This window comes from Dromiciops gliroides, chromosome 6, assembly GCF_019393635.1.
Source record: "Dromiciops gliroides isolate mDroGli1 chromosome 6, mDroGli1.pri, whole genome shotgun sequence".
Taxonomy (NCBI): Eukaryota; Metazoa; Chordata; class Mammalia; order Microbiotheria; family Microbiotheriidae; genus Dromiciops; species Dromiciops gliroides.
The window spans coordinates 88,990,974-89,011,733 of record NC_057866.1 but is presented as its reverse complement, the minus strand read 5'-3'; the positions used below and the strand labels follow the sequence as shown (position 1 = coordinate 89,011,733).

General features: G+C 40.9%; 1 protein-coding gene across 1 annotated transcript; it reads right to left on the bottom strand.

The window, feature by feature from the left end:
• Nucleotides 1-1,686: 1,686 nt before the first annotated feature.
• Nucleotides 1,687-20,365, bottom strand: TADA2B (transcriptional adaptor 2B). The gene is made up of 2 exons (XM_043972528.1): nucleotides 19,819-20,365; nucleotides 1,687-6,213 (listed from the first exon to the last, which is right to left on the bottom strand). The coding sequence occupies exons 1-2, from the start codon at nucleotides 20,341-20,343 to the stop codon at nucleotides 5,221-5,223; spliced, it is 1,518 nt and encodes a 505-aa protein (XP_043828463.1). The 5' UTR covers nucleotides 20,344-20,365; the 3' UTR covers nucleotides 1,687-5,220.
• Nucleotides 20,366-20,760: the final 395 nt, after the last annotated feature.

Sequence of the window (20,760 nt, the reverse complement as noted above, 5' to 3'; positions counted from 1 at the left end):
AATTTGATTTGGCCCTCCTGATCTGGAAAAATGTTTGCAGCCTTTTGGAGTGTTGTATTTAAAAGGTAGAAGTATGTTGAAATCAGTGTCTGAAATAATCTCAACAAATTTATTTAATTTTACATTCCTTAGTAAGCTCTACTTTCTTAGAGTTTAGGAAACAAGTGCTGGGTATGGTTTTTAAAACATTGTTTGAATTTATTATTTAAAGGATTAAAGCCCTAATTTGTGCTAATCTTCCTATTTTCTGGCATTTTATTTTCTACCTATTGGGTTATGTTCTTGTTACAATAGTAATGACCCTCATATTAGTCTTCTTTGACATTTCAAAACTAAAAGCCCTAAAATTGTGGTATACTTAATTCTTAGCTTTTTTTTTACATACACATTTTAACTGCTGTACCAATCACATGAACTTTCTTCTCAATTACATTCAGCAAACAACATGCATCTACCATTTGTGATCCTTAGGAGATGGAGATGAAAATGACAATCCCTGCCTTCAGAGTTAACAGTAGACACAATTCTACCTTGCATTGTTTTGTATATACTAGCAGAAGATATCTAAAATGTTTTAAGGAAATTTCATTAAAACACCTTGAGCTAGAGGGTTTCAGAGAAGACAGTGTGAAGAGTGAGAGCAGCTTCTAAAAAGTGGTTTGACCTCTTGGATCAAGGATAGATGGGCAAAATGAGAAATATGGGGTTTATAGCCCTGTAAAAGGGGTATGGAGTGAATATGCTTTAGCATTCAGAAATAACGACTCCTACCTGCTTGGACAAGTGCCAGGCCTGGAGTCAGGAAGACTCATCTTTCCAAGTTCATAACAGGCCTCAGACACACAGCTGTGTGACCCTGGGCAAGTCATTTAACCTTGTTTGTCTCACTTCCTCATCTGTAAAACAAGCCAGAGAAGGAAATAGCACACTACTTTAGTATCTTTGCTAAGAAAACCCCCAAATGGGGTCATGAAGAGTTGACTAAAACGACTCAACAAAAAATCAGAATAAAGGCTTATCAATGAATTTAAGCAAGCATTCTGGCTAATGGGTACTTAAAATGGTGTTATAAAGTTCTGCCTAGAGAAAACGAAGGGAGGTTTTATTTGTGGGTTATCGTGTGGTTTAAGCCCAATGGCATTACCAACAGTGAACTGTACCTGGGTGACACTGATTGTCTACATAAATAAGGAACTCTTATGGAGAATTTAAGGAGGGATTTGAAGCAACTGCAGGAGCTGTAAGTAAAAGGATCTGTCCAAAAGGGGTCTGACAAGGTCTTTAAATGAAGGCTGGGAAGGTAGAGTGGAGATCTATGAAGTCTGGGGCACTATGCCTGTAATACAGGGTCATGAGATTTAGAGCTGGACAAGACCTTAGATATCAGTAGTAGTCCAACACAATCATTGTAAAGATTAGAAAACCAAAACCCAGAAAAGTGAACTGACATTCAAGGACACAAGGTTAAGTTTAAACAGCGTGGCTTTTCAACAGCTTTCCAACAACTAGCATTTCTATTCATACCTATTACTAACAACTTACCTCTTAACTTTTCTCCCCCCAACACTGGTAATTCTGGTTCCATATTTACATGCCTAACATTCTTTTATCAAAGATGACAGACATTTTAATCATACACATACTACAAATATAAAAACAAATCATTTTAATTATATACATATTTACACTGAAAAATTAAACAATGACCTTTTCAACTGTTTTCTATTCACAACAACAATTATTTGGATTTTGCATAATTTCATCATGGATGAGTTGTACAGTATGGACACTGCCAAAACATCGCACACTTCAGAAAAATAACAATCAAAACATGACACAGCCTTATCGCAAATATGTTGTGTGAAGCCTTCATTGGCCATCTTGGAATACTGCCGACTGGCTCAGTGAGAAGCAGTTCTTTCACTGGCTGAAGTTCTGTACTGTACCTACAGAGATACCTAGCCCAACCCAGAGGTTTTCTAGTAACGGAAAACATTTTACTGAAGGACTGAAAAAGTTTCAGTTTGGCACTAACATTTCAGATTTAAACAAGTGTAAGAAATGCTGTTTGGAACTGTTACCTCTTGATTGGAGCAGTGCATGAATTACTTGAGTGTGTACCTTCTTCAGGCCTAACCAAGGATATGCAACTGAAAAATGGAAGATCTGAAAGCCTGGGGTTGGGGGAGAGAAAGGAGGAAGGGATAAACTTGAAAAATGCTCTTTCACATTTAAAAAAAAACAAAACCTGTCTTCATTTTTTTATCAAGGGTTAGACTACAATGTCACCTACATTCAAGTTCTCACACGGGCCTATGTCTAATAGCTGAGTGTGGAAGAAGCACCTTTAAGGTGATGTAGTAATCTTGGCTTCAGTTTCCAGAAAAAAAGTTTTTAATAAAAGAATGTGATTTAAAAAAACAAAACGAAACTCAAAAGCTTAAAGCTTAGGGAAGATACTGTCCAAAGGGGGAAAGAAAAATTTAATAGTACTTTCCAAATACTGGCAAATTATGTGGGGAAATTTCAAGACCATTCTTTAGCTGTAAAACTATTGGTTCATGTAACTAAAGTGTTTATAAATAACTTTCAGTTTTGAAGAACAAGCTTTAGTGGCATTCTGGTAAGTAATTTTGACCATGAGTTGATTTAACATATGTGTTTAAGTGGATCTGAAGTAACAGCCAAGGTTAAGGATAAATATGACACTACCAGCTGGGGAGGGTTAAGGGGTAAGAAACAACCAATCTAAAGAGCTTCCCTTTGAGCTAAGTGTTAATACTTTCACATACTGTTAATTATACATTCATTATGGTGTTTTAAAACAATAGTCAAACCTATATAAATTCTTCATGCTTTCAAAAATATATACAGATGAAAAAACCTGAAGCATAAAGTTTTTCATTTGACAGCTGCTTGCCTGGGTTACCCACGGAATACCCATTGCTTTTCAAACTTCTAGAAGTCTGGTAGTCATCCTAAATATAAAAATTGGACTCATTTTAAAGCCACATGAGTAAGCCAGTGTCTGATGCAGTTAGAACTCAGGATGGATGAATTAAAGGCACCAGATTGGCTAAGACAATAGTAAAAACTTAGCACCATCTCCCCCTTTTCAGTGCTCAATAGTGGACAGCAACCAGCTTCAGTACTTCTTCACATCTGGCCGGCAGGACAAATGATGGATGTGGTCCTCAGAGCTGTTCCTTTTACACACCAATACATAACTATTGCTTAGAGAAAGCATCTATATTGCCAAAGGAGAAATCATTAGCTTAAATAATATTTAAAGCTTATCTGCCAACAATATACAATGTACTTCACAACTAAGATCATAAATAACATTTTGAAAATGTTTTAATGTTGAAAATTCACTTTTTGCAGGGGAGGAGAGGAGAGAGAAGAAATATACATGAAAAGGAGAAGATAAAGCACCTTAATTAGATAATTCACCTTACCTTAGAAATGCTGAGGATTTTTTTTCTTTCAAACAAATCTACTCTTGAAACCCCAAGCCAATAATATACCAGTACATAAACAATCTCACTTCTATTCCTTCTACAAAATTCAGTATATATGGAAAGGGGAGGGGGGGACTGGGCAGTGAAGAAGGGATCAGATTCATTCAAGTATGAAGTAGTCAAAACTTACTCCCATGATTTAAAACATGGGTCCTGCATACTAAAGAAAAGAAAACTAAAGACTTGATAGCCCACAGTCAAGTTTCTAAAGTAAGTCCACAAGAAAGCCAAACTTCTCAAGTGGGTAGTTGGAGAGAGAAGACATTTATTTTTTATTTTGACTGAAGAATAAGGAATGAGAGACTAAACGGTGTGGCCACTACCATGAAGCTTCTAATGAGTCTATTACATTAAACCATTTCAACAGTTTTGAAAAAGCAATCCCAATTTAACTTCCTCTCTGTTAAATCTTTTGTGAATCTGCTTTATGAACATGTTGGATCAGAATTTTATGATTTTTTTAATAAGTAAAAGTTGTAGAATTTGTAGCCCTTAGAATCTTGATAAATTGACATTACAGTGTAATACTTCTGGCCAGGCTGATCCCATCATATTTTCAGTGAAATATTGTGTACGTGAGGAATAAAAGAAGCAAAAGAACTGGAAATGTGATCAGGGTAGTCACTCCCAAGTTAGCTGCAAGGAGACAGTAAGTATTTGGAACAAAATAGTAAGCAAATACTCTCATGGAGGGTAATTTAGAGGTGTAGCAGAAAAAAGGAAGCTATGGGGTCTAATCTGAACTCCTTTTGCAACTTTATGTTTCAGGTTAACCATTCAGGGGTATCCCCAAATGTACTGATGGGGGCCATAGCAATGGAGGAGGCTGAAGGCATCACTGTTTACTAGAGTAATTCCTGCTTCTCCAAATCAGTTGTGATCTGTATACCTCAGTTCAAAGGAGGAAAAGATACCTCCTAAGAGACAACTTAGGGATGTAGGATAAACTACAAACACTTCACAGTTTGCCACAGTCAGTCAATGACTATATTCCTTCTATCTAATTCTTAGTCTCCAAGGCACTAGTGTGCTTTGCTTTCCTGTCTGCTCTATGATCTCACCATCCCTGGGCCACTCGCATCTCAGGCAGTCTATTTCCTATCTAATACCCCATCAGTTCAGGATGCTGGCAGTGAACATATACCAAACTGCTCCTTTTTTAAAGTGCTTTGTGCCAGTGCTAACATGGAGCAAGGACTTCAGATGGCCGGCAGCACTGAGAAGCCAAAATGGAAGGAGCAACACGAGAGCACATCCTGAAAACAATCCCTGCCTTTAAGAACTAAAGTATCAGGGCCAAAAGAAAAAAAAATTACTTTTATCCATAGTCTCTCTTTTTTCCCCATAGGCAAATATGTCAGGAGAACCTGGGAAATCATCCAATCTCATAATATGCCAAAATCAGAATCCTGCCTAAAAAATACTCAAGGGCAATATGATCATTTCCAAGTATTTACCTTTAACACTACCTAAGAAGTGAAAATCTATTTTCCCTCATGATCCACTAGAAGATTGCTACAATTGCTTCTTTCAGAGAATCACGAAGAGAGTTTGCACTTTAAAAAGGAAATCCTCAATCATATTAAATAGAGCAACATTGGAAAAAACTAACAACTCCCTTTCCCCCTTCCCTTCAAACCCTAGTCATTTTGGCTGACAAGCTTTTGGATATCATTTCAGCATTCGAAGTGTCCCTGTTTCAGGAAGCATCTCTAGATATCCAACCACTTTCTGTGAGGAAATTTAAAATCCTTTTCTTGAGAACTTTGTCCAGATAACTAGGGAGGCGACTCTTAGATGGTATGCCCTGTCGCTTCTGAAGGTGGTCTTTTATGATAATTGTTTTTACAGTCAGATATCGAGCTGGGCTCAGATTTAAAGAACTACAAAGCACCTTCTCCCTGTCAGACAAGAGCTCAAAGCCAGGGAGGTTTTCAATTGCAGCAAACTCCCCATCTTTCCCATCTTCCTTTCCTCTTTTAGAGTTGGCTATGTTCTTGTTTTCTTTTCTTTTCTCCCGTTTGTGCCTGGCAGCTTCATATTCTGCCGACTCTTCCATTTTGGTGATTCCATTTCGACGATATCGTTGTAGTTCTCGAATTTTTGTTCGGAGCATTTTTTCTTTGTGAATATTTTCAAAGAAGTCATCAAATTCTTTACAGGACATAAACTGGTACAAAGGTCTCAGTTTTACCCGTATTTCCTTCTCATCTTTTGTAATTTTACGTTTCATGGACTTCTCCTTATCTTTTTTATCTTTCCCTAGAAAGGCAGGCACTAAGTTATAGTCTCTGGCAATATTCTTTCGTCTTTGTCTCTCCTTCAGTTTTCTTACATACATGTCCACATGGGCTCTCTTAAGCTCTATTTCCACATCATCATCATCATAGTTTACTGAGAGTCCACTAATCAAAGTCTCAGCATCTTGGTCATATTCAATCTCATAGTCATCCCGAAGAGGCATGTACCCTAATTGCTGCTGTTCAGCAACAGTTATATCTAAAGGAGGCAGAGGTGTTGTCAGACTGGGAGACAAGGGTCCTCCACTGGGGCATGTATGATCTGTCACCCTATTAGGGATGGTGTCAGGGATACAGGCTTTTCCAAGGTTTCCATGGATGTACATGCTTACATAGTGTTCCATTACTTCTTGAGGTGTCCGAGAAGCCCCAACATGAGCAGCCATGTCTTCCTATAAAAACAAGACCAAAAATTAAATTTGCAGTCAACTTTTTTCGACCTGGGTTTTGCTTAAATCCTAGTTAACATTTTATAAACATTCACCCTATCATCATTACTAATTTTCCCGGTTTTAAATATATAATTTCAGAATCTAGAAACCAAGGCTGTAAGTCACAAAATGAAAAGAATATTGGAGCTGGAAGGGCCTTAGAAATCATCGAGTCCAATCTCCTTATTTTCTAAAGGTAAAAAATGAGTCTCAGAGAAAGAGCCCCTTGTCACCTAACCAGTTAATGAAAAAATCCAAGACTATAATCATGGGTTCCTGACTCCCAGTCAAGCTGCCTCCATACATGCACCTTGCATGTAACTTCTGTCACTTTCACATAGTACCTGGCACATAGTAGGCACTTAATAAAGTCTTATTGACATAGTCGATGTGTTGACTATTTCTGCTAAACTGATTTTATTTCCCCTTCTATTTTAAAATCTTTGTTACGAAGGATAATTTGCTAGGCAGGAAGTGGAGAGGAATATTCATGAAAACAAATGTGATATTAAAAACAAAAGGTATTAAAAAAAAGTTAATTTCTTTTTCAAAAAGTACATACCAATTCATATTGTTGTCATATTTCCTACCCCAAATACAGATGGTGCTTTTGGAACACCTTAATTAAAACAATACTTTCATTTGAATAAATTTACACTAAGACATGATTTAGTCTTCCTTTTTTAGGATCTTTAAACAAAAGAAAAAATGCATGATAAAACTATTTCTTTAATAAAACTTGGCTAAAAACAGATTCAGACTTTTAGGGGTGAATCATTTACACTTCTCCAAACACCTTAAGTCATGCTGGCATCACCTATGTTCATAAGGTTTTCATCCAGAAGAATCACAAATTTAACCTTCAATAGAAAAGATAAGCTAGGCCAAATCTATGTCCAATAAGGGCCTGGAATTCAGTTCCCCCAAGCATAAAAGCAAACCAGAAGAAGCAAAAAAAACAAAACACAAAAAATCTCATCACAAAACTAGACAGGAATTATGACTGAAATTTGAAGAGGGACAGACCTCACATCAGCATATCCCTTTAAGTGATGGGTCTGCCTGTCCTGCTCTGCCACCACAGCCACTACCATCTAACCAGGGCAAAACCCACACACTATTTCCCTGGGCTCTCAGTGCCCAAAGACATCGGTGTGATGATACATTAAGAGAATCAGAGGACCTGGGTCAACTATGTCACATATAAGGTATGTGATCCGTTCAGGCAAGTTATTCCCCTCCTCTGGGTCTCAGCTTCCTCACCAATAAAAGGAGGGAATTAAATTGGAAGATCTTTAAGGTTAATTTCAGCTCTGACATGTGCTATGTTCTCCGGTCCTTATTAATTGACATCGTGTCCTGTGGACTTTTTGAACTTTTAGATTCTATCTGTGTGACCTCAAGCAATTCATGTAACCTCTTACACATCCACTTTTTCATCTATAAACTGAGATCCCACTAGATGGCATCTAAGGTCTAAAGATCTATGCGGCTTCATCCTGTGTTCTACAATCCCTTCCATCTATAATCTTCAGTGTTCTAAGTTCTTTCCAGTTCTAATTTTCTATGGCCTGAAATCTCTTCCAAGTCTAATAGTATAGCGTGCGTCTCAAATAGCCTCTGACAACGGAAGCTCAACTCCTGGCCTTCTCATGGCGGAACTGTTTCCACTAACAGGAGAAGGGGCAAAGGCGAGTCACTGGCGCCTTAAAACCAGTTGCTTCGGGCAGGTGGGGCTCATTAGCCTTGGCAGGCAACCCACCTAGGGGAAGGAACCCTGATTTTAAACCTCTGCTGCCTTGCAGCTATACCCATATATTTTTTGGAAAAGGCTTCGGGAGTTAACCCTGAGGAAAAATCAGGAGTCGGAGTCCCTTAGGCAGTTGGATGTTGGACATCACATCCCTCTTGGCAACTCCTGCAGCAACACTGGTGCCAAACTGTATTGGCTCTAGGAATAAAGACCAAAAAAAAAAAATGTACCTTAACAATTACATTGGACAAAGCATGGTCAATGCACCAAAGCTCAAAAGAGAGGGTGCCACAACATTACTACCTTGCCTACAATAGACAACTAACACATAAAGTTGAATTGAGACAGTGAGAAAAGGCTCAGACAGGAAGCAGAAAGAGAAGTGTGTAATATTTTATAATGATTCCATTCAAGATGGTTGAAGATTCAGTACTAAAAGGTGATGGAGGCAACCCTAAGTTTCTGAAGATCATGGTCCTACCCAAACTGTAAAGGCTTTAAGAATTGATGCAGGGACAGGCTGTGTCTGCTGTCTGTCACCCAAGGGGCATAGTAGCTAAGTTTGGAAAGCCTCATCACTAGAAAATTACCCATCGATGAAAATAAAACTCCAAATCTGACTAAACCATTTACAAACATTCCCCCCCCCCCCAAAAAAGATTTTTTTGAACTGTATACAGGTTGTCCTTAAGAGCAGTATGCTCTATACCAAATTATTAGGTTGACTATCATCAGCATTTTGCTTGAATAAAATGCTTCAAGTGTGCTTTTTCAGAGCACAAGAATGAAAGAAAGGCTATATGTCTATCCATCTATAAATGAGATTCCTGTACTGGTGTGGGGAATAAAGGTTGGTTGAAAAGCAGACCTCTCTAAGGTTTCTTCCAACTCTGGATTCTATGACATCAACATCAGGCATTGTCAGTCATATATGACACTGTCATCAATGAAGACATGAAAAAGTGGTGACGAGATTAAATTAACAATGGAATTCCCATACTGATGAAATCATCTATCTTTCAAAGCACTGAAGTGTTTTAAGGGATAATGAAAACGACTATTAGTAGTTGAAGCTATTCATTTTTCTAGTGATGATGGACAAAGTGGTTACAGCACAAGCCAACAATTTATGTAAAAGGCAACAGTGTTTTTCTTTAGTCATCAGAGGGCCCGACCTTCCTGAAGTACGAATGTTTCTGAAATCTGAAGCGTTATGCTAAAGGAAACATGAATTGAGCAAAGATGATTGTCCTTTAACTGACCCCACTCTACAAGATCTCAAGACCTACATTCCCCATATCAAGGATAAGGGTAGTAAACAGACACCCTTCAGCAACAGTATCATTCAGACATTATGAGTTTGCTTGGAAGACCTATAGTCGAAGTCCTTTGTTCCTCATTCTCTATTTTGACTTTGCTGGGACTTCACGGGTCAATGATTTCCAACTGATATATAGTTGGAAGAAATAAGTCACAGTAGAAAAGAAACTAAAGACTCTTAGAACCCTGTCCTGCTGTCTTGATTAAGTCAAATAATTCCATGAGGAACTGTTTAGCTAGAACTAAAAAACAAGATCTGTGTTTTGGTTTATTGATCATATAAAGCTTGCTTTAACTTTGTTTGCTGTCTTGGCAAGCAAGAAGACTGTCATAGACATTATTTACAAATTATCTGTCTACCTTTTACACTACAATTGTCACCTAGGTTACCAGTGTATGTTCAGCAGTATTATGCATGATTAGAGGACTGAGAAATAATAACTATAACCGAACATCTTTCCATTAAATCAAGAGCAAAGTAAAATATAAAAGTGGCTATTATCTCCCCCAAAACATATACCGTCTATAAAACACGTAAGAACCCTACTAGCTTTGCACAAGTCTTAACTTAATCTTAGTTTCTGAATAATAAAGACATCTTTCAATGAGACCAAGAAGAGTTTGGAACTAGAGTAACCTGCAGTCCCAATGTAATCCCTGACATTGTCCAACTTCAATGTTTGTCACTGAAAAAACTGTGGTTTTGCTTTCGAATTCTATGTATCCATTCTATGACCCACATATCCTCCTTCCAGGATAAGCATAGCTTTATAAAGAAAGTTTACTGATTGTGAAAGCATATTAAAAATCTCCTGGTTTAGTTTCTCTAGAAATATGAAGAAATTATATTTTCTGTTTTCCTCTAAAAAGTTAATACCTTAAGGCAGATAAACTGCAGTTTGGTTGACATTATTGCCTCCCCATCCACCCCCAAGTGACTGATATTAGGACCTAGCCTTCTCCAAAGGCAGCATGGAACCTTAATGTTGTGAGAACTGATCAATGACAAGAAAGAGGCCCCTTTGTTTAACTCCAGGAATGAGGGGAGTAGTCCAGGATGGAATAGGATTAACAATTCTGGAATGTAAACCCAAACTGAATTTTTATTTAGTGATATTTTTCTAGTTTAAGATTCCTATAAATGTTACATGAAATCCTAATTCTCTTTGTTTTTGTCTCAGCTAGAAATAGCTTGGATATTAGATCAAATTCTTTCTGGTAGTTGTTTAGTCATTTTTAGTCATGTCTGATTCTTCATGAACCCCCCCCCCCTTTTTTTTTCTGAGAGGAGGGTTCTTACCAAAGGTATTGAAGTAGTTTGCTTTTTCCTCCTCCAGTTCTTTTTACTGATGAGGAAATCAAAGCAAACAGGGTTAAATGACTTGCCCAGGGTGATGCCAGATCTGAATTAATGTATTCCTGACTCCAGCGTTGGCACTTACTCTATCCACTTCACAACCTAGCTGCTCCAGTTTCTGTTAGACTTGAATCTAAAAGCACTGAGTACAGTATTAGTAGTGATATTTTTCTTCAACAAGTTTCATAGGCCAGAGTATTTCCTGACCATATGTGTATGTGTATATGTGTATATCTGTGTTACCAAGCAAAGCCAAGACTTCTACATTTCTAAGTATCCTACAAACTACCATGAATGCTAGGTAACTTACTATAGATTAATCATATTCAAAACAATGTTTTTACAAAATAAGCTACCATGCTCAATTTATTTCTTTCCTACTCTATGAGAAATTATCTTAGGTCTTGAAATAACCTGAAGTTTTTATTAAAGCTACTCAGATCTCTGGGCTTGTGGCTTTTGTACAATTCTGCTCTCCTAAGTCAATAATAATGATATTCCGATTTAGATGTCTTTATTCCATTTCTTTCCTCTACAGTTATACGTATTGTGTAAAGCCAAGACAAATGAGACAATTCTCTAGGGTTTATGATCCAAATTGCTTATGAAATCTAATACATAAAGTCAAACTAAGAAAGGGAATGCTAAATTTAAGAAGTGAAAATTCCTCTTTCTTTTTTCTTTCTATATAGGGATTTGGTTATTGGGCAGAAACTCAAGATGAAATCTTCAAGAGAATGTGGGCTCAGGTGGCATTTGAAAGGAGAAATGGGAACTGAGCAGAAAAAAAAAGAGCAAAGACCAAATTGAATGAAGAAAAGAAATAAGGCACACTGAGGCAAAATATCTAGAAACTAAAAAGGAAGGAAAACAGGAGATTACAGATTAGAATAAAAATCTAAAAAGTTTTCACTTGAGGTGGGAGGTGAAAAAAAGTTAGTCCAATAATGTTTGGAAGCATTGCAATGCACTTTGAACAGAAAGGGAAGGCTATAATACTAGCAACAGTCTTTACAGAAAAGGGAGGAAAAGAAAAATCCCAAACTAGAGTGCATAATAAAGTCTGATGAGCACTGATGAGAGGAAGTAACTATATTCTTGAGCAGCCTGTGGCCCCAAAGGGGGAGGCCCTTGGCTTCTAGCTGTTGCATAGTTGCTTACTCTTCATTTCAAACATTCACACGCCCACCTCCCAGGGTATCAACTATAAAAGTGTTGCCAAATTAAAGTTGTCGAACTTTAAGATCTCCTTTGGAAGTAGCAAGGCATGCTGCAAGTAGCAAGGCACTGATTTTAGAAACAGAGAACCTGAGTTTAAATCACAGATCTGCTACTTACTACCTTTGGGATCTTACTGGGCAAATGACTTCCCCTTCCTTGGCTTTAATGTCTTCATATGTAAAACAAAAGGGTCAGACTGGATGGCCTCAAAAGTTTTTTGTTCCCCCCCACCCCCACCCCAAGTCTAACATTCTATGACCTATGCTAGATCACACAGGCTGGGGAGCCTCTTGTCCATTCCTTCTCCAATCCATACACTGCACACACGATCAAAATCTTCCTAATAGAGCACTCTCTTTATCTCCTTTTAAAAAACTAATGAGTTGGAGAAGCTGTGGAAAAATTGGAACACTAATGCATTGCTGGTGGAGCTGTGAACTGATCCAACCATTCTGGAGAGCAATTTGGAACTATGCCAAAAGGGCTATAAAGCTGTGCATACCCCTTGACCCAGCAATACCACTATTAGGTCTTTTTCCCAAAGAGATCATAAAAAAGGGAAAAGGAACCACATGTACAAAAATATTTATACCTGCTCTTTTTCTGGTGGCAAGGAATTGGAAATTGAGGGGATGCCCATCAATTGGGGAATGGCTGAACAAGTTGTGGTATTTGAATGTAATGGAATACTACTGTGCTGTAAGAAATGATGAGAAGGCAGATTTCAGAGAAACCTGGAAGGAGTTACATGAACTGACGTTGAGTGAGATGAGCAGAACCAGGAGAACATTGTACACAGTATCAACAACATCGTGTGACAGACTTGACTCTTCTCAGCAACACAATGGTCCAAGATTGTTCCAAAGGACTCATGATGGAAAATGTTCTCCAAATCCAGAAAAAAAGAACTGTGGAATCTAGATGCAGATTGAACCATACTATTTCTACTTTTTTTTGTTTTTCCCTTTTGCTCTGATTCTTCTTTCACAGCATGACTAATGCAGAAATATGTATAATGTGACTGTACATATATAACCTATATCAGATTGCTTGCTGTCTTGGGGAGGGAGAAAAATTTGAAACTAAAAATCTTAGGAAAACAAATGTTGAAAACTATCTCTACATGTAACTAGAAAATAATGAAATACTTTTATGATATTAAAAAAAAAAACACCTAATGGGGGCAGCTAGGTGGCACAGCGGATAAAGCACTGGCCCTGGATTCAGGAGGACCTGAGTTCAAATCTAGCCTCAGACACTTGACACTTACTGGCTGTGTGATCCTGGGCAAGTCACTTAACCCTCATTGCCCCACCAAAAAAACAAAAACAACAACGACAACAACAACAAAAAAAACCAGAACAAAACAAAAAAATCCTAATGGCTCTGCACTACCTACCAAATAAAGTCTGAATGAATCCTTATAATATTTCCTCTGAGATGTCACAGTTCAGAGGTACCATCACCTCCAATAACCTCCCTACCCTCAAGAGCTATTCCTCTTTATATTTCTCTTAGAACATTTCATTTAGACCACTCCTTTGCTTCATCATCATCATCTTCTTCTTCTTCTTCCTATTTTTATTTTTATTTTTTTGCGGGGCAATGAGGCTTAAGTGACTTGCCCAGGGTCACACAGCTAGTAACTGTCAAGTGTCTGAGGCTGGATTTGAACTCAGGTACTCCTGACTCCAGGGCCAGTGCTCTATCTACTGCACCACCTAGCTGCCCCCCATTCCTTTGCTTTATCACAATCTACTTTGTATCATACCTATGTCCTATTCTCCAACTGGATCATAAACTTGAAAGGTAAAGTGTTTCATCTCTGTACCTTCCCAAATACTTACACATAGTAGGCTTTTAACCCCCCCCCTCAAAAAAAGTGCTTATTGAATTTCATTTAATGATTCTGTAAAATATGGCCTGCACCTTGTCCATACCTGCTAGTCTTGTGCTACCATTCACTTCTAGCTACCAGAATAAACAGTAAGCAGCATGTGATGAAAATAAGTGGGTGGGATTTTTTTTTGGCGGGGGGGGGTGGGGGGGGGGGGTGGGGGGGGGTGGGGAGAAGGGGTATATTGTTCTCAATCAAATGCAAGGCTAGAATGGAGTTTGGCCTCAATTAAAAACCTAAACCTAGCTTCTTAAACTATGGGGTCGAGTGATAATGGAGGGGGGGGGGGGCCAGTGTCACAAAAAATCTGGCAACAAAGTTCATGTATACCTATTTTATGCATCCATATACCTGGGGTTGTATAAAAATTTCTTGGGCAGAAAGGGGCTGTGAGTGGGAAAAGTTTCAGAAACCTTGATTTAAAACACGCTCCTTGAGTACAAGGACTCCTTCATGTTGTCTTTCTATCACCAAAGCCCAGCACAGAGTCGGGAACATAGAAGGTGCTTAGTAATATTGAACGACTATGTGCACTATTATCCTTTGTGTGAAGTCACCCAATCTGAAGCCAGCAAAAAGAACTTTGGAGAATGCCACCAGTATCAAAAAGGTTTTCATTTACAGGCTAAATATAAAAGGAACTTCTGAATAGATGCAACTTGAGAGGAGCCAAACATGAATGGCAAAGGGCAAAATGATTCCTGGAAGCAGAAGCCCAAATGGACAAACCGACAGAGCCTAAGTAAAACCTGCAACACCACAGGCATGCCCTTTGTTAGGCTGCCTGGACTAGCAAAGTTTCATAAAAATGTTAATAATACAGTATATAATCAAAGTTCATTTGCAGCCTAGCACAAACCCAGTATAATATCATTCAACAGACTGTGCCTTAGATACAAATCAGACAGTCGAAGATAATTGGGATGCTTTGACCCTAGCAGCATTTATAACACTGTTTCTACGAAATTGAGACATGATTTCAGCAGCAAGTGATGTCACGGGGGCAAACCTATATCTGAATGAACCCCTTATTTGTTCCCACCCATGACCAAAAAGTGGCCAACATTATAACTACTAACAGAATTTGCACAGGGAGCTAGGCTTCAGATTTGAATCACTCATACTTACAGAAGCAGAAATAACAAACTGGCACAACCCTTCATCTTGCTGAGGAAATTCTGCTGAGAATCATAAGTAGGTCTTTTGGAGGAGGCCTTACCAATTAAGGGCCTACTTGTGTGCAAACTGAAAAGAATGACACTTGTTATTAAACCAAGATTTTCTCAAGCATGCCTAATTATAATTTTCTGCTAAGTGTAAAAGGGTTATTTTCACACATTCTCTCTTCTGACAAATTATCTTTTTGATGTTGAGAGTTGAAAGACCATTCTTGAGTCAATAATTTCATAAGTCAAGGAATATACAACGAAATTATAAGACTCTTAAAATTTGTCATTTTTTCACCTTTATGTCTCTAGCATGCAGCACAAAGCTAATAAATATTCACTCAATTGAGTTGAAGCATTTCTCAATTGCAATCTATAATTTGAAACTGTTCTCTCTTCTCGTTTCTATCACAGACTACTCTCCATGGAAAGTGATGTTCTGAAGATAAAGGTAAAAGATATCAGTAGTATTTTGAAATGCAGAATACTAAAACATAAAGTACTTTATGAGTAAGATTTTATGAGTAAGATTCTCTCAGTTCAAATTTTCTGTTGACTAGATCAAGGTGCCTATGAAGTAACTGGCTCTCTGTCTCTGTAAGTGTTCAATAACACAAAGACTGGATGATGACCCTGTCAGGGAGGTTGTAGAGAAGGACAGCTGCTTGGGGTAGGGGGGGGGTTAGAGGGGGGGGGCTGGAGGGGTGAGTTTAGACTAGATGACCTCTAAAGCCCTTTTTCTCTTCTGAAATCCTCCCAATTCCTATGAAGCTAGTTTGCTTCATTAAAGAGGAAAGAATGAATATTCGGTGGTAAATATACCTCTGTTAAATTATCTTGGCTGAACACCATTTCCTTCTGTGGGAATGAAGATGGGACTTCTCAAGGCAAATGATATTTTGCCTAGCTAACTAAGTTCCCACTGTGCCCTATGATAGTCTATACAAGGGAATTAAATAGCTATCAAAATGTAAAATTTCTCATTAATCCAGTGTAGATATGCATAACCATTAAGAAAAGGAACTGTGATTCTGCTAGACTGCAGCATCAGTGTCAGGAAACTGAAGATTTTTATGGCATGAATAACTATTTGTATACACAAGTGTATTGGGATTTTTATAGAATGTAAAGGCCTGTTCCAAAGTAGACAAGACTGTATAGCAAATCCATGAGTCAATTATAACATCTACCATTAAATCCTCAATCCATCATAACTTAATAAAATAATTTTAACCTAATATTTAATAATAGTATTTTCATCATCCTTTGGATAGAGCATACTTGAAAAGGAAGAAATGCAGATCTGATCTACAAGGAAACAACAGATCTCATCTGGATATAAAGTATATATTCTATTACAGTAGAAAAAAAGCTGAACTAAAAATCAGCACAGAGGTGTTCAGAACTTTACTGACTCCAAGTCCAATGTTCTACCCATGGTACTGTAACGATTGGAGTGACACCATCTGCTAGAGTTACTGTAGGAAAGCTCCGCCATGAGGAGGTGTCTGAGGGCAAGCCATGTAGTCAGTTCCTTGGCATCAGGAAGTGACATCTGCTCATGGGTACTGTCTATCAAAGCTACCAGCCAATTAGCTTGGAGTTCTGTGTGTGTGGGGATGGACTGTTTCGGTTTTCGAGGAGAGGCTTCTGGGGGAAGAAGGAAGCATTGGTCCTTTTTTGTTCTGACCTCACCATGGCAGGTCGGATGATGGGGTCTTAGAAATAGTAGATTTTTACCTTTCTCTCTGATCATTAGATCCTAATGCTCTTTAATAATATTTAAAAGTCTAACTCTTGCTAAAGCTTATAATTTATTGGCGACCACATTATTAGATATTTTAGACAGACTTTAGCCCCCTTAAAGTACCACTTAGCACTTCTGCCACTAATTTATCTATGCTACCTTAACCATGTGACTTCTTATTCTGTTTCCTCCTCTGGCCTCTTTCCATGCATCTGGCTCCTAACTTCTTTCAGAACTTTTCAAAATTCTTTAAAAAATACTATTTCTGGCTGTGTTCACCTTCATGGTTATCACACTTTTCAGAATCTTCTATCACTTACCTGACTCCTACTTCTGTAGTTTTCATTTAGTGTTACAAGTGGGGGTTCCCTAAGCTTTTGACTTAGTGTGTGTTCTTCTTTCCCTAAGCTCCCTCAGAAGACATCTGTTTACATACCCCAGTTATCCTTGCCCATAATTGCAAAACTCTTAGGGAACACAGCTGATATCTCTATCACCTTACACGAGTAGGTATACTCAGGTACTTACTGAATCAGAAAGTAAATGAATATAAAAACATTTGAAAAATATTTGAAACTAGACTTCATTAAAAAAAGCTATTATTCTCTGCTCCCGATCTGTCTTTCCTGCCACCTTTCTGCCCAATGATGCAGTGATAATTTCCATTTTATCAATAGTGAAATCCAAGCAGACTAAATGGCCATCTGTCAGGGTCGGTTGCTATGAAGTATTTCTGTATTCTCCTGGCTATCTCCCATTACCATGCTACATGAAACCTGCATCCTAGTTAATTAAGTTCTTGTCACAACACACCATACTTATTCTTGAATCTTGTTACGCTATTCTCCTGCCTGGAATGCTCGTTCCCTTTTTCCTTTTGTTAAACTAAATTTCCTCCAATGCCTCCAACCCATGTTAATTATTGCCTTCTCTGACCCCTGTTGACATTACCTCCACTGCTCATTTTGGAATTTAAGCATACACTGCTTTGATTGTTGCTCAACTCTCTCTCCTTCTTTCCTTCCTTCCTTCCTTCTTTCTGCGGGGCAATGAGGGTTAAGTGACTTGCCCGGGGTCATACAGTTAGTAAGTGCAAGTGTGATGCTGGATTTGAACTCAGGTCCTCCTGAATCCAGGGCGGTGCTTTATCCACTACACCACCTAGCTGCCCCCTGCTCAACTCTTTCATGTATCTATGCCTTGTCAAACCACTGGAGTCTAAGTTCTCAAGGATGGGAATCATGTCTTATAGTTTATGCTCCCCCACAGTTCAGTCAATCAATAAACATTTAAAGTGTTCACTATCTCCTTGCAGCCCCCTTAACTCTTATGGCCTCAGTTTCTACACCTTTAAAACTCAGTGGGGAAACTGTGATGGACTAGATGACCTTCAACCTAGAATCTTTGATATCAAATGATCAAAACAGTAATAAAATCAAAGATGTCATAGGATTCTTGGAGTAGAAAGAGCCTTAGAGATCTATACAGTCCAAACCCATCATTTTGTAGAAGATAGTCAGTTCTTAAGCAGGTAAATTACTTGCCCGAAGTCATACAGTCAAAAGTTGAAAAGGCAAGCACTGAAAATCCTGAACTCGCTGCCAGTGTTTGGTCCCTCCTGCTCTCAGGAAGATAATAAGAACATGGCAGAAGTGAAAAACCACTGTATTTTGGAGTTAGAGGAACTGGTTTTGAGCCTGGCTCTACCACTTACTCCCTGTGTGGCCTTAAGCACCTCATTTTCTCCTCTGGAAGCCATTATCTGGAAGAGGAGATAGGTTTGCTAGAAAAAATGATTTCCAAGGTCCCTTTTAAACTCCAAGGAAAAAATTCTATGAGAAGACACAATGATTCATATCTTCATGTATAGGAAAGATATGAGCATGAAAGAGGGGATAAAACTAGGAGTAATAGGGTGAAAGTCACAGAGGAATATTTTCACTAAATATAATGGATACACCTCCCACAAAACCTGTTGAGTAAAATGAGCTGCCGCAGGAGGGAGTTTTCAACACAGGGCTCTTCCCACAAAGTGTCCAGGGTCCAGAATATTCTGTCATACATTCACGTGCAGGTGCAAGTGGACTATGGCCTCTGGGGTCCTACCACTCAAATGCTAGGATCGTGGGAGGTCACCAAGATGAAAAGGAGGGAGAAGTAGAGGTGGGAAGATCCTAGGGAAGAGAAGGAATGAAAAGGTCCTCGAGAGATGAGAGGATGGCAAGGTCTTGGGGAGGGGGAAGGATAAGAAGGTCCTAGAGAGAGGGAGGGATTGGGAAGTAGTGGGGAGGGAAAAGGATGAGAAGGTGCTGGATAAGGATGAAAGGGTGGGGGTGGGGGGGTGAAAGTACTGAGGAGTGAGGAGGATGAGAAGGGGCTGCGGAGGGGGAGTGATGGATGACAAGGTCCTAAGGAGGAGGAAGTACACAGAGGTGGCACGTGAAGATGCTGGGGAGGAGGGGTGAGAAAGTGTTGGGTTGGGGGAGATGACAAGATGGGTTGGGGGAGGGGGCGGGAGGAATGACAGGGTGCTGGGGAGGGAAGGTATGCAGGGGAGATAAAAAAAGTGCTGGGGAGGGGGAAGGATGCAGGGGAGCGAGAAAGTGCAGGAGAGAGGGGATAAAAAGGTGCTGGGGAATGAGAAATAAAGTGCTGGAGAGGGTGAGGAATGGGGGGGTGACAAGTTGCCGGGGTACAGGACAAATTACAAGGTGTTGGGGAGGGGGCAGGATGCAGGGGGTGACAGGGTGCTGGGGAGGGGGCGGGGTGACAAGGTGCCGGGGTACAGGGGAAATTACAAGGTGTTGGGGAGGGGGCGGGGTGCAGGGGGTGACAGGGGTGCTGGGGAGGGGGCGGGGTGACAAGGTGCCGGGTACAGGGGAAAATTACAAGGTGTTGGGGAGGGGGCAGGGGGGCAGAGGGGGGTGACAAGGTGCCGGGAAGGGGGGTGACAGGATGCTGGGGAGGGGGCGGGGTGCAGAGGGATGACAAGATGCTGGGGAGGGGACGCGGTAACAAGACGTCGGGGTGCAGGGGGTGACGAGGTGTCGGGTGCAGGGGGTGACAGGGCTCCGGGGAGGAGGCGGGCGGGGCCGCGGCGCTCACCCAGTTGCCGAAGCCGAACTGCTCGATGGCATCGAGCAGGAGCTGCTCCTCCCGGCTGGTCCAGCCGCCCTCGGCCTCGGGCCCCCACAGCGTGAAGCGGCCGCCGTCCACCAGCTGATAGCCGTGCCAGCGTCGGTGGTGGCCGATCTCGGCTCCGGCGGAGAAGCACTCGGGGCACAGCTCGATGTCCTGGCACTCGGTGCAGCGGAAGCGCAGCGGGCTCACCTCGGCCAGGCAGTACACACAGTACTTCTTCCCCAGCTCCGCCATCTTCCCCCGCTCGCCCGCGACCGTCCCGCCGACGCCGCCGACCGAGACGCCGCCACTTCCCCCGGCGGACGAGGGCGGGTACGAGGAACAACCGCCACCGCCGCCGCCGCCGCCGCCCGCCGCGGCTGCCGGAGCCGCCACCGCTGCTGCTACCGCCAAGGCCCAGGAGCCGCCGGAGCCAGCCAGCCGAATGTCTCGCTTCAGTACGCAGGCGCCATCCGACCCCGTCAGGCCGCCGTCTTCCCTCCTCCGCATCGCGCAGGCGCTCAGCACCAATCAGAGCCCGGCGCAAGCGTGAAACCCTTTAACAACCTCCTCCCGCCCCCGGCCCTCGTTGAGGAAAGACAGTTCTGGCGTCTGCGTCTGCGTCTGCGCATTCCCTTTCCCCTCCTCCCCACTCGGCTTTCCCGAGTTTTTCCTGCCCTGCGCCTGCGTCCTTCTCCAGGTCGCTTCCCAATCCCCGAGCGAGGGAGGAGGGGGGGTGAAGGGTGAGCCAGCGACGCTTCTTTTGTCACGCCCCGCCCCGCCCCACCGTCCCCGCCCTCGCCCAATCGGCCCTCCCTAAGTCTCCCGCGCCTTCGTGGCCTCTCATTGGCGGGCGAAGGAGGCGAAAAGCCAATCGCCTTCGTTGCCACAGGCGCCTCTGGTTGCCCCGGGAAACCAAACGCAAGC

What these genes read in the sequence shown, in the direction of transcription:
- TADA2B (XM_043972528.1), bottom strand. Translation starts at nt 20,343, where the DNA reads ATGCGGAGGAGGGAAGACGGCGGCCTGACGGGGTCGGATGGCGCCTGC. An exon ending in AGTTCGGCTTCGGCAACTGG is followed by an intron (nt 6,214 to 19,818) that starts GTGAGCGCCGCG and finishes TTGTTTTTATAG; the next exon opens with GAAGACATGGCTGCTCATGT.